Source organism: Zeus faber (genome assembly GCF_960531495.2).
Source record: "Zeus faber genome assembly, chromosome: 20".
Taxonomy (NCBI): Eukaryota; Metazoa; Chordata; class Actinopteri; order Zeiformes; family Zeidae; genus Zeus; species Zeus faber.
The window spans coordinates 21,017,708-21,031,256 of NC_137207.1; the positions used below are offsets into that span (position 1 = coordinate 21,017,708).

Sequence of the window (13,549 nt, forward strand, 5' to 3'; positions counted from 1 at the left end):
CCTTCCACACCTGCTCGGCCACGGACTTCACCTGCGACAATGGCCGCTGCGTCCCGGTGGGCTACGCCTGTGACTACATGGACGACTGCGGCGACGGCAGCGACGAGCACGGCTGCCCTTTCCCCACCTGCAACCCCGCCACTGAGTTCACCTGTGCCAGCGGCCGCTGCATCAGCGCCTCCTTCGTCTGCGACGGCCTCAACGACTGTCGCGACAACGCCACCTCCGACGAGATCAACTGCCGTGAGTCGCAGCCGTGCAGCTGATGGTGGATGGAGCAGGGCGGAGAGCGGGTCATTTCATTGTTTCATATAAAATTACATATTGCATTAGCAATATTAAAATTAAAATATTGTCGTAAAGGGCTCATAATGTAAAACAAATACAGAGTAGACTGTTTTGACAAAAAAAATGTAAATCCATGAAATACGTTTCATGCTGTTGTATGGTAGAAAATATTATATACTGATTAAAAAATATAGATAGATAGATGCCCTGGATGACCTTCTCCCTCTTCTCCTCTCTTCTCCTCATCCTTAGCCGACAGAACGTGTCCCGCAGGCCAGGTAAAGTGCGATGGCACCAACATCTGTATCTTCCCTGACAACCTGTGCGATGGATACAACAACTGCGGCGACAACAGCGACGAGAATCCTCTCTTCTGTGGTGAGTCCAACCTCCTCAAAGATCTTCTTCCATCAACATGAGCACACGACTGGAGCTGTGTTGCGAGAGAGACTAAAATAAACTCCCTGAGACTCGCGATGGAAGCAGCCTCAGAGATTGACGCCTTTTCTTTGTATTAAAAAAATAAAAAAATAAAAGTTAAATATATAGATTTTCTAAATCAGAATGAGGTTATTCCACCATGTTCATTTTCATATACAAGGAATTTGTGGTGGTGAGGAGTGGTGTTTCTCTACAGAAAATTTGCTTAAAAAAAAAGAAAGCTTAACACTCTGAAAATGAAACAAAATGACAATGAATAAAAACAATATACACAAAGTCAAAAAATAGAGAACAGAAATAGCAAAATATATATAAAAAAAATATATTAAATATACACACGATTCTGTGAAATACATTTAATAAGTCAGACACTTTGTGGCTTAGAAAAGTATTAAACATGAGTTGCCTTTCTGATGCATTTCAGCCTACATTCCTTTATCAGGGTACGATGATATTTAATTATTTTTTGGCTTTTCACAATAAGTGAATTTGAATCCAGTCCAGTTTTCAGTAGTTCTCTCTCTCTCTCTCTCTCTCTCTCTCTCTCTCTCTCTCTCTCTCTCTCTCTTCTCTCTCTCTCTCTCTCTCTCTCTCTCTCTCTCTCTCTCTCTCTCTCTCTCTCTCTCTCTCTCTCTCTCTCTCTCTCTCTCTCTCTCTCTCTCTCTCTCTCTCTCTCTCTCTCTCTCTCTCTCTCTCTCTCTGTGTGTGTGTGGAAGTTAGCCCTCCATGTGGGTTTTTATTTGTACACATTCATCATTGTGTGTGTCTCCGTCCAGCGGGTCGCACGTGCTCTCCCAACCAGTTCCGCTGCGACCAGGGGAAGTGCATCCCTGCATCCTGGGTGTGCGACGGTGTCAGGGACTGCAGCGACAGGACGGACGAGCCGCTCTCCTGCGGTGAGCTCACTATAATATACGATATCTAACCAGGAGGAAACGGCAATAACAGTGATGGCAAGAAGAAACAAATGCTGTTTTGTACAGAAATGCACATGTCTAGGACAGGGGCTCAAATGACCCGCGGGCCACTGGCCGGGTGGTCCACAAAGGGGAAAACCCTGTGATTTTTATTATTATATGTAGGGCTGCCCCCTCAAACTCAACGAGTCGAATCATCGGTCAGAAACCCGTCAGTCGACTGAGATTTCAGTCAGTGTGCATTACAATAACAGGAAAAACAGATTTTACAGCTTACAAAATGCACAGGGATAACATTTCAATGAAAGGTTATAAGTAAGGGGGATCATAACTACTGGATACACGAACACGGCTCTCGGTGTGCCCCCATCGTCGCGCCCCATTCCTCCAAATAAAACAACTAAAAACAGTGTGTTTTTAGTTGTTTTATTTGGAGGAATAGGGATGGGTTTCTTTAAGATTTTAATGGTACTACTACTCTTACCGATTACTCATTATCGATCCGGCACTCTTATCAGTACTTTTTTTTTTTTTTTTTTTTTTAAGAGAAAAACTAAAACAAATTAACAGCAGAATTAAGACTGTTTTATTTTCTGTGCATTACGCATGGAGAGGGGGCAATCAGGGCCTAATCTGCGCTCTCGCCTGTGCGTGTGTGTGTGGGGCAGGCAGAGGGAGCTGGCCCCGCCCACCTCTTGAATATCTCTATTCCTGTGATGGAGCGGGAGAGAGAGAGAGGACAGATGTCTCTTCTAATAATAGCCAAAATATTTCTTAGACAAATATCTTATTGCCAGTTAGAATCGGGCTGTATAGCCTAAATAAATAGAAAATACATTTTCTTAATTTCTCCAATAGCGTTATCAGTACCAGTAACGTCAGAGCTTATTGATATTACGGTCTTAAATAATTTAACCCCGGGGCCTGTTTAATCCAGGGCCCCGGTACCCAACAGTTCCTCTTTGCCATGAATAACTGAATATGATTTGACTGACAAAATTCTGAATCAGGTTTTTTGTTGTTTATTTTTTGTTTTTGTTTTTTACTTTACACTGTGCTTTAGTGAGTTGCCTTATAATATGAGTTAAAAATCATGAAATTGTCAAACTTTGTTGTATTCAGTTTTATTAAAAAAATAAAATCTGAAAACATTGAGTAAAATTATGTGAATTAATTAAGCATTATGATTCTAAAATAAATTTATTGGCTGGATTTAACAATATATTAAATTGTCACAAGGGCTGGATGTCGCCCCTGAGCGTGGAGGTTGAGCCGGTGGGTTGAGATAGTTAGAGGTGGTTTAGGTTTATGATTGGAAATGTATTATTTTTAGGTTAGGGTTACAGAAGGTGAAGTTGAGGTATCAGATATGGCCAAGATAAGATAACACTTGAGTAATGTTCAGTTATTGGATACAACAGAAGTTTAAATTAAGGTGTAAATTTAGAAATGGTTATTTGTGGGGTTGGAATTGGTTATGTGTAGCTACAGTATAAGATGAGAGATGTGTTAATAGTATCTAGGGATGCAACTCTTTTTCCCCCACATATCAAACTTGTATTTCTGAACCTGCATCCAAAGTATTGAAATGTTACACCGAGGTATGTTTGTCTCTCTTTCCCAGAGGATGAGGTCCAGACCTGCAGCCCCAGCCAGTTCACCTGCACCAATGGAAACTGCATCCCTCAGTCGCTGACCTGCGACGGAAACAACGACTGCTGGGACAACAGCGACGAGGCGCCGGAGCTGCAGTGTGGTGGGTTCGAGTAAAAAAATAAATAAAAATAAAAAAATCTAAATGACAAGCCAATTAGGTGAAGAAATGTTATTTGATAAGAACCTTGTGATGTGATATTTTAGAGAATAGGTGATGAGGAAAAAAAAAAATCTTTCTTTGTGGAGAGCATCAAAGGTCTGCTGTTCTCTTTTAAAAAGTTGCTTATTTCAATTAAATAGATCCTTCAACTAGGAAGTAAGATGACAGTCAATTGGACTCAAAAGTATTGAAATTGTATCTGTATTACAAACACACATCTTTATAAAGCATAGCTCTGAAGCGGCATATAAAAAATGTAAACGCTGGCCAATGTATTTGCTTTATTGGCTAACAACACAAAGTACAGTGCAGAAAGAACACACACACTAAAAAGTGTTTACCCTCTGTATTTCGATTGGGAGTGCCGCTGGAATGACTCTTAAAACCTGGAAGTGAGTTTGTATTTTCGCACTTCCGGTTCCCTCGTCCCGAAGTCAATGGGATGTTTGAATGGGTTTTTGGTTCATTGCCTGAAATAAGGTCTGTGGTTGACACACATTTAAGAGATTGTCATTTTATGTGCCTCTGGACCAACAGTTTTCACCTTTAGAATCCAGATAAAGGCGTTTGAGTTATCTCTTTCTAGTATCATATCTGTCCAATAGATGGCGTACTTAGACACCCGTGAACAAGCACTGGCTTAGGGAGGACCAAATTACGTAAAAATGAAATTTTTAAATCAATATATAATTAAATTTAAAAAATGCAAATATTGCAATTATTATTAAAAAAAAAAGTTTTAATTATTTAATAATAAGGAAAAAAATGGCCTATAGACACATGATTACTGAATACACAAGCAAACTCTGAAAATAAACTCTAAATATTGGTGCCCAATTACCATTAAGTGACCTTCTCCACCTCCGTCAGGCCAGCGCACGTGCAGCTCCACCCAGTTCACCTGCCCCACCTGGCTCCCCGGCCACCCTCGCTGCATCCCGCAGAGCTTCGTCTGCGACGGGGACAAGGACTGCAACAATGCAGCCGACGAGCTGCAGAACTGCCCCAACAGAACCTGCCACATGAACGAGTTTGCCTGCGCCAACGGACTGTGCATCTTCCTGCCCTACCAGTAAGAGCACAAGGCTGCTGTCTCCAAGGACGAGGGTCAACGCTTTGTTTAACATAGGAATTAATTTGAAAAACTTTATTTATAAAACCGGGACTTCTTCTTCTATATAAGTGTTGTCTTATCTTCAAAGAAACCAAGCATTGCTTTTATCTTTTTTTCATTGTTTGAAAAAGTTGTAAAAAATGTAATCTGTTCTGAAATGCACGGTTTGTGCTTATTTCCTATAGAAGATATTTACACATTAGTTGTTTTTTTTCTTCATCTATTGTCCATGTTAAATTTTGGCTTTTGGTACACACATCAGCTTTTAGATAAGTATCACAGACCAGGGACCAGGGATAGTTTTTTTTTTTTTTTTTTTTTTGTGAAAGTTCATCCACATCCACAGTTTAATGACCATGCTGCTTTATCTAATTCACCATGGCTTTACACTATTATCGGCAAAGGCGGACCCCGCCACCAACAAAATCTAAATAACATACAAAAGAGCACATGCATAACAGAGGTATACATCGAATGGCTGTTTCTTTAAAAAGCACCAGCTAAAAAAAAGAAGGGGGACTTTTAAAAAGAAATGAATCTCACGGATTAACACTTTAATGTATCAGACTCAAATACACGAGTGATGGACCGCTCTCACCGCTTCCCCTGTAGCTGCGACCGCGTCAACGACTGCGGCGACGGCAGCGACGAGCGGCGCTGCACGTACGACACCTGCTCCGGCAGCCAGTTCACCTGCGGCAACGGCGCCTGTGTCCCGGCCCTCTACGCCTGCGACGGCGAGAGCGACTGCCTGGACGGCTCAGACGAGGCAGCGAGCCTGTGCGCCACGCCGGGGCCCACCTGCGCCCCGCAGCAGTACATGTGCACGTCGGGCCAGTGCGTGGACGCCACCAAGGTGTGCAACGGACAGAAGGACTGCCAGGACAACAGCGATGAGAAGGGATGCGGTGAGACACGGCAGAAGGAGATCATTAACCAAGAAGATGCGTGTTTTCTTTGGGGGGTTTTTTTTTTGGTTTCTTGGTTTTGTTAGAAGGTGCTATAATAAGTGTAAGGGTTATATGCAGGCTTGGAAAGTTTAGTAAGAGTCTACTGATTCCTGAGTTCACCTCCGGGATTAATAAGGGTTTTGTTTTTTTAGAAGTGTGTTTTCTTTTATACGTTTTATAGTGTAGATGTATCATAAGGGTCACTACAAGGTTTATTTGAAAAACTTTTAAATTAAAAGTAGGATCAAAAGAAGTGTTATTTGAAGTGTAATTTGAACATTTATTTGAAATTATAGTCTTATAAGTGTTGTTAGAAGTGTTTTAAGTGTTGGTCAAAGCGTTGTCATAAGTGTTATTAGAAGGTTTAGTAGAATTTACCTCTGTTGATTAATTAGTTATTTTATCTTATGTTATTAGAAGTGTTATTGCAATATTTAGTGGAAGTTTATTCAAAGTGATAGAAGTAGATTTATTAGAAAATTAAAGGTGTAATTAGAATATTTAGGAGAAATGTTGTTAGAATTGTTTTCAGGAGTTTTGTAATAAGTCTTATTACGAGTGTTAGACATTACAATAAGAAAGGTCATTAGAAAGTTTAGTGGTAGTGTTATAAGAAATTGTATTTTAAAAACATAAGAAGTGTGATGAGAAGTGATCAGTGCATGCGTGGAGCAAAAATATGGCAGAGCTTGGACTTCCAAACCTGGAATATCCACCTCGGGCTGAAGGATTCTGGGTACGGTGTGATGACACATCTCAGTCTAAGATCCCAGACTAGGATATGTTACCGTTGGAACAACGTACCCTCATGCTTGTGGAATCATCTAAAGCCACATTTATTTATTCTTGTACGTAGGTGTCAACGAGTGTCGCAGTCCGTCGGTCCACAGGTGTGCTCAGATCTGCACCGACACCCTGACCAGCTACTACTGCTCCTGCAACCCCGGATACCGCCTGATGCCCGATGGCAAGGCCTGCGAGGACCTAGATGAGTGCCGGGACACGCCCGAGGTCTGCAGCCAGATCTGCGACAATGCGGTCGGCTCGTACCACTGTAGGTGCGCCCCGGGGTACGTCCGCGAGCCGGACGGCCGCACCTGCCGCCAGAACAGCGGCATCGCCCCCTACCTTCTGTACAGCAACCTCTACTACATCCGCAACCTGACCACGGATGGCTCGCAGCTCAGCGTGGTGCTGCAGGGGCTCTCCAACGTGGTGGCGCTCGACTTCGACCACTACGAGAAGAGGTTGTACTGGCTGGACGCCGGCGCCGGCAGGATCGAGAGGATGCGTTTCGATGGCAGCGACCGGGAGACGCTGGCGGGGAACAACATGGGAGGCGCCGAGGGCCTGGCGGTGGACTGGGTGGGAAGGTGTGTGCAGGGGGCGGTGCTCTGTTGTTTGTCCTTGAAAGAAAAGTTCTGAAGTTGATAATTCCTGGTTCAGAAAGTAAAAGTCCTGTTACCATGTTTTCTCTCCAGCGGTGGACTGATTCCACACCGCAGTTGGCGGTAATTAGCAAACCTAAATGGTTGGCTCAAGATCCTGGAGTGGAATTTTACTTTCTGGACCCCTGATTTTCTAATTCTTTACTTATTTATTTTAACGTCTGACAGACTCACTGTCATGGAAACAGGCAGGAATTTATGTGCGTCCAATCTTTTTATTCATTCATCAACTTGCTCTAAATTGGTCCCTCTTGAAGATATAAAGGATCAATGCAAAATATTTTGTCATGCTTGCAATCGCTAAAGGAAGACCGAAGCCCTTGACTGGGGAATTTGCGTTTATTCCAGCTTTTGATTAATTGATCGAGTTGGAATAATTCACCGCCTTTGCTTTTATTTGAACTAAAGGATATGAAGGATCAGTGCAAAATGGCGGTCAAGGTCATTGAGGGTTTCTTTGTGTCTGTAACAGGAAGTTGTACTGGGTGGACAGTTACTACGGCTCCGTGCACGTGATGGAGCTGGACGGCCGCTACCAGAAGAGGCTTCTGTCCGGAGAAATCCGTGGCAGTAACTCCACTTACGTCATCACCCGCCCTCGAGCCGTGGCCGTCAACCCCGAATATGGGTACGGACACAATCTCACACACAAACACACGGCATTTCTCAAATCATTTTAAACTATATTCGATTTATCTGTATTGTTTAAAATCAGTCTATTAATCAAATTGATAGACTCGCTATTTTATTCCCGGGAGGAAAATCAAGGCTCTGAATAATCACTCTCAGGGCTTTCCCAGTTGTCCCGGGCAACCACATCAACCATCTTGTGCAGTCCGGTTGCCAGGTTGTCAACCACTTTTCATAAAATAAAATCCAATTTTATTTTAAAGTGTTTTCCCTGGCATATTGATTTACTCTGCAGGCGCTAAAATGTATACCAGTGTATGCAAAAATGTTGACTTTTCTTTCCACTGTCTTTCCATTCCGTCCACACATCCCTCTCCCACTGTTTCCTCTTCTCAGTTGGTTGTACTGGACGGACTGGGGGGACTCGGCCTACATCGGCAGGGTCGGCATGGACGGCACCAACGCCAGCGCCATTATCACAGCCAAGCTGGAGTGGCCCAACTCGCTGACGGTGGACTACACCACCAACAGGATCTTCTTTGCTGACTCGCACCTCAATTTCCTAGAGTGAGTTGGATAACTTGGGAGATTATTCCGATGTTGCGGTGCCATTTGCATTCAATAAGATGTTTCGTTCATAAGCAAAACATCTCAATAAAACTATCAAGCGCAAAATAAAAAACAATTGTGGAAATTTGAGCTGTGGGACAGGAAGAATCTATTGCCCTTAAACAGTTGAGGAGGACAAATATTGACGTACCCGTAACATAATTCAGTTAAGTCTTTCGGCGGCTGTCCCTGATGGGGAATTTGGCTTGCATCAAGGAGTCAAACATAAAATAAAAAAATGGGTTCACTGCAGAGAAATTCATGTAAAAGAAAAATCATTTTTTTTCTCAATTTAGAAAATCATTTTTGTTGTTTTTGTTTTGATTCGTTTTTTTTTTATAAAAACAATATATGAACTCCCAAAAGGAAAAATGTATAAAAAAAAAAATGTTTTTCTTTGTTTTGGTTTTTGATCGATTTCCTGTGAACTCCAAACAAACTATCCCCAAAATACAGCGCTGTTCTACAGGTGTATATGTTTTGTATTTACCCATGACAGCTTTGCGGACATGGACGGCCAGAACCGGCGCCGGGCCATCGCTGGGTCCCTCCCCCACGTCTACGCGGTCACGCTGTTCGAGGACTGGCTCTACTGGACCGACTGGAACACGCACACTGTGGAGAAGGCTCACAAGTACACCGGTGCCCAGCGCACCGTCATGGGCAACAACACACACCGGCCCTATGACATCCACGTGTACCACCCCTACCGGCAGCCTCGCCGTACGTACACCAACTCCAGAAATACACCGTTTACCCAACAGCATTTTTAGCAAGAGCTTCTCATATTTAACTTTTGATCAGTTATTTGTCAAGAAATGTACTCGTGTCATGCGTTAAAAAATTGGAATTTGGAATGGAGTGGATTTTTTTTTTATTAGAAATAATGAATAAATACAATATATTATATGTGAATTAGGTGAGTATCCATCAGTTTGGTTGAGAACCATTAAGTGTCTCCCCGTACTTTTATGTTCCAATGCCAAAAATATAATCAATGTCTCTACTGCAACAGGCAGACATGAATTATTGCGAGTTTCATTTTCTACCACTATTATAGAAGTATAAAATGAAAAAGACGATTAAATATGTAATAGATTAATCGATCGCTAACCTGGCTGATCGCCAGGTGTCATGATTGTGACATGCTTATGCATAATACAATGTTCAATAATAGCTCACATTTACCCACAATGCACCAGGTGACAACCCCTGCGACTCCCACCTCCTGACCTGCAGCCACCTGTGCCTGGTCGCCCCCGGGGGAGACAGGGCATCCTGCCAGTGTCCAGACCACTTCATTGGCCTCTCCCTGGGGCTGACGATCCAGTGTGTGGCCGACTGCTCCAGCACGCAGTTCCGCTGCGGGGACAACGAGAAGTGAGTACCAAAACGGAGAGAGAAATATGTCTTCCTGGAGTCAAGTGGGTTTTCCTTATTTTATTTTTTTTAATAAAATGTGTTGTAAAATGTTTACTTCTTGTTCCTTTGTCTACTTTTCAACTATTCTTAATATGTGCCGTACGTTTTAAAGTGTTGAGCTAGTATCAGAATTTATCAATGACATGGATATGGTCAGTCAAATATCTTCAAAAATTAATCAAAAATTAAGGCCTTCTAAAAAGTCTTGTGATAAATATGTGTTTGGATGCATGTATTAATTGAGAATAGTGACATTAAGGACATTTTCCCCAATGGACTAAAAATACATTTCGTATATACAGTATACACTACTCACAAAAAGTTAGGGATAATCGGCTTTCGGGTGAAATTTCAGGATGAACCTAAAATGCACTATAACCTTTACAGGTGAACTTAATTTGACCTTCTCTAAACTTTTGAATGTCCAACTGTTCAATGTTTCAGTACTTTTTGCACAACTTGCTGTTCTCTAACAAGGAGCTGAACGGCAAAATTCACAACAAGTGTTTGATCCATGAATCCACCAATACATTTCCTGGTTCAATTAGAATTGGTATTTAAACAGTCCTCTTCATCATGCTGTTCACATTTTGACATCATGAGACCAAGACGACACCTAACAACTGATCAACAGTACCTCGCTATTGCGAGGCTTCAAACAGGATGTTCTCAGGGGGAAGTGGCCACTGAGCTTAGAGTGTCACCAGCAGCTTGCAACAGAGATACAGAGAGACTGGAAGAGTCACAGAAAGGCATAGAAGTGGACGTCCTTTGGCCACATCCCACACTGATGAGCGCTTCATTGTGAACGGTGCCCTGCGGAACCAGATGATGATGCCACTCAACTCCAGGCAAATTTAAGGGAGGTGAGAGGCCCCAAAGGTCAAGTCAGACCATTCAAAACTGTTTCCATCAGCGTGGTCTGCATGCTAGACGACCTGCAAGGGTACCTGACCACACCACCAGGCACAGGCTTCATTGTCTTGCACGGGCCAGGGAGCATTTACGCTGGACGAGGGACCAGTGGCCTCAGTGCTGTTCTCTGTTGAAAGTCGATTCACGTTGAGCAGAAATGATGCCGCCAATGATGTTGGAGACGTCAAGGAGAGCGCTACGCATCAGCCACTGTTGTCACCAGACGAGCCTTTGGTGGTGGTGGTGTTACAGTGTGGGCAGGTGTGTCTAGTCAATACAGAACTGATGAGATGATGAGACATTGACATTTTTTGTTGTGGTTTACCCACCACTGTTGTTGGCTTTTGTTTTCAATAAATTGTTTGAGATGAGGAAATCACCGTTGCATGCTTCTACTTAAATGCCCTACTTTCATGATATAATATCACTGTAGCGTGAACTTTTTACATTTTCCGTAAATTTCACCCGAAAGCCAAATATCCCTTACTTTTTGTGAGTAGTGTATACAACATTTTTAATGTGTTCTAAACTCACAAAGTACGTAGGACTTAGAAGTAGAACTAACTTTTCTTTGATCATAAAACAAAAAAAGTCATCTGATTTTGCAGAATAATATCCAAAGGACAAGGACTAAACATTTGGAATAAAACAAGTTCTTGAATATAATCTGCCGATACCTTCAGATTCTCTGCTTGACCTGCTCTATAGTCTAAAATATTTAGTTAGTTCTAGTTAGTTAGTTCAATAATTGGATTGGATTGAACTAGATTTCATTGGATTTATATTAAATGAGATGCGCACTTGATTCAACCTTGATAGAATATTGTGAATGCAGCAGCATAGAAAATTGGAAAGTACAGGTTAGAAGGTAAAACAGACTACACTATAGTTATAATATAGTTAGTTCATTAAATGATTGGCCCAAATGAGTACATCTAATGAAATCAAGTTAAAATCATGTAATATAATCAAATCAAGTAATAGTCTAATAGCTACATACAGTAAATGTCCCCCCAACTCCAGGTGCATTCCAATCTGGTGGAAGTGCGACGGCCAGTCGGACTGTGGCGACGGCTCGGACGAGCCCCTGACCTGCCCTCCTCGCTCTTGCCCCGTCGGCCGCTTCCAGTGTCAGGACGGGAACTGCACCTTCCCCGGCTTCCTGTGCGACGGCAGCTCCAACTGTCCCGACGGCTCTGACGAAGACGCTGCACTCTGCAGTACGATGCACGCGCATGCACACACACACACACACACACACACACTTCAAAAATATAGCAATCCATCTTTAGTTAAGGCCTTGTCCACAGGTATATGGATATTTCTGAAATTGCATTTTTTCCCCCCCTGTTTAAAATAAATAAATAAATAAATAAAAATCTCGACATTTGAAGACAAAATTGATTTAAAACGCTCACATAAGCACGAAGAAGAAATATCACGTGGATCAAAAATCCTTTTTTTTACAAACAATCATTTTAAACAGATTTCCCAGAAAATGCAGTGTAGAAATTTTGTGAAATTTTTGACTTTCCTCAGGTTGCTTGGAACAGAAAACTGTTTAGTAACCAGGTACATCGTTAAGGAAATAATGAGGGGATGATTAAAAAATAATCCCAGTGTTCCAGTGTGGCAGACATTGGCTACATCCTAGTGGAACCGGACTAAATGAATTGGGTTTTTAATAAAAAAAATAATCTGAATGTTTTGTCAACAAAAAGGACATAAAAAGAAAAGTTGTATTGCTACAGGTTTTATTCAGCTACATTCAGATTTTCTACATTCTAGATTTGTGAACATTTTGCCAGTTTTGGGGGCAGACTTATTCAACATGCAATTTACGGTCTCAAAAACACGTTATCTTGATAAAGAAATAAAAAATAAAAAAAACAGAAATACCTTGATATCTTTCAAAATATTTTTATGAAATTCCAAAAATAGGAAAAAAAAAGATTGATATTTTATGTATGTTCTTGGAATTCACCTCCATCCATAAGGTGAGTTATTTCTCAAATGAACATTGCTATTTTTTGTGAAGAATAAACATCCTTAAACTTTATCAGTACACGTTTTCCTACTCAGATGTGCGCCTACCAGCAAAATAACTGATGTGCTTAATGCTGGACCATTGTGATCGGCTGAGGAAACAACCAACAACAATCGCAAATCAAACACCCAATGTCTTCCGTGATTTTTTTTTTCAGCTCATTGATCATCCTTAAACACCCCCCCCCCCCCCCAAAAAAAAACAAAAAACCTGTACTAAATGTTGTCAAAATTGAATACGGCATATTACAGCATTCTTTTTGGCAGAGAAAAGCTTGAAGAAGGCCCCAGCCCATCCTCAGTGTGCTCCTCTCTGCAGGTGACCACCGCTGCCAGGAGAACCAGTTCCAGTGTCAGAACAAGAAGTGCATCCCCGTGTCGTGGCACTGCGACGGCGTCTACGACTGTGCCGACGGCAGCGATGAGGAGCCGGAGGGCTGCGCCCAGAAGACCTGCCGCCCGGGGGAGTTCCGTTGCGCTAACGGCCGCTGCGTGCCATCCAGCTATGTTTGCGACGTCCAGGACGACTGCGGGGATGCATCCGATGAACCCCATGACACCTGCAGTGAGTGGGACTGGGGAGTGGGGATGCAATAATAATGTTCATTAAAAGCACACAAATCGAGTAAAAACATATTTGTGTGTGTGTGTGTGTATATATATATGTATGTATATATATATATATATATATATATACACACACACACATGATTACGTAAGAATGTTGTGCCCCCTCATGGTCTGCTAGGGTACTGCAAATAATTTAAAGATTTTAACGAATATATCATGTCCCCCACCCTTTACCTCAGGACTTCCAAAAACTAGATAAAAAACAAAACATTTTTATAAGCAGTCAACAGTATCAATGCATTTTTGAGGTAGATTAAGGAAATATTTCTTCTTGGAGTGTGGTCCATAAATCAGATATTATTTATATATTATGTTAGATTTAA

General features: G+C 42.0%; 1 protein-coding gene across 1 annotated transcript in view; it reads left to right on the plus strand.

Moving 5' to 3' along the window:
- lrp2b (low density lipoprotein receptor-related protein 2b) overlaps positions 1 to 13,549 on the plus strand; it is a gene marked incomplete at both ends in the record, with an annotated part of 76,722 nt that overhangs the window by 44,736 nt on the left and 18,437 nt on the right. The window contains 13 exons of the mRNA XM_080021283.1: positions 1 to 243; positions 541 to 666; positions 1,506 to 1,625; positions 3,271 to 3,402; positions 4,333 to 4,534; positions 5,189 to 5,484; positions 6,383 to 6,899; positions 7,447 to 7,602; positions 8,001 to 8,171; positions 8,713 to 8,936; positions 9,416 to 9,593; positions 11,574 to 11,770; positions 12,916 to 13,161. Of these exons, the coding sequence (XP_079877409.1) occupies positions 1 to 243; positions 541 to 666; positions 1,506 to 1,625; positions 3,271 to 3,402; positions 4,333 to 4,534; positions 5,189 to 5,484; positions 6,383 to 6,899; positions 7,447 to 7,602; positions 8,001 to 8,171; positions 8,713 to 8,936; positions 9,416 to 9,593; positions 11,574 to 11,770; positions 12,916 to 13,161 (2,808 nt within the window). The remainder of the gene's footprint in view (positions 244 to 540; positions 667 to 1,505; positions 1,626 to 3,270; positions 3,403 to 4,332; positions 4,535 to 5,188; positions 5,485 to 6,382; positions 6,900 to 7,446; positions 7,603 to 8,000; positions 8,172 to 8,712; positions 8,937 to 9,415; positions 9,594 to 11,573; positions 11,771 to 12,915; positions 13,162 to 13,549) is intronic.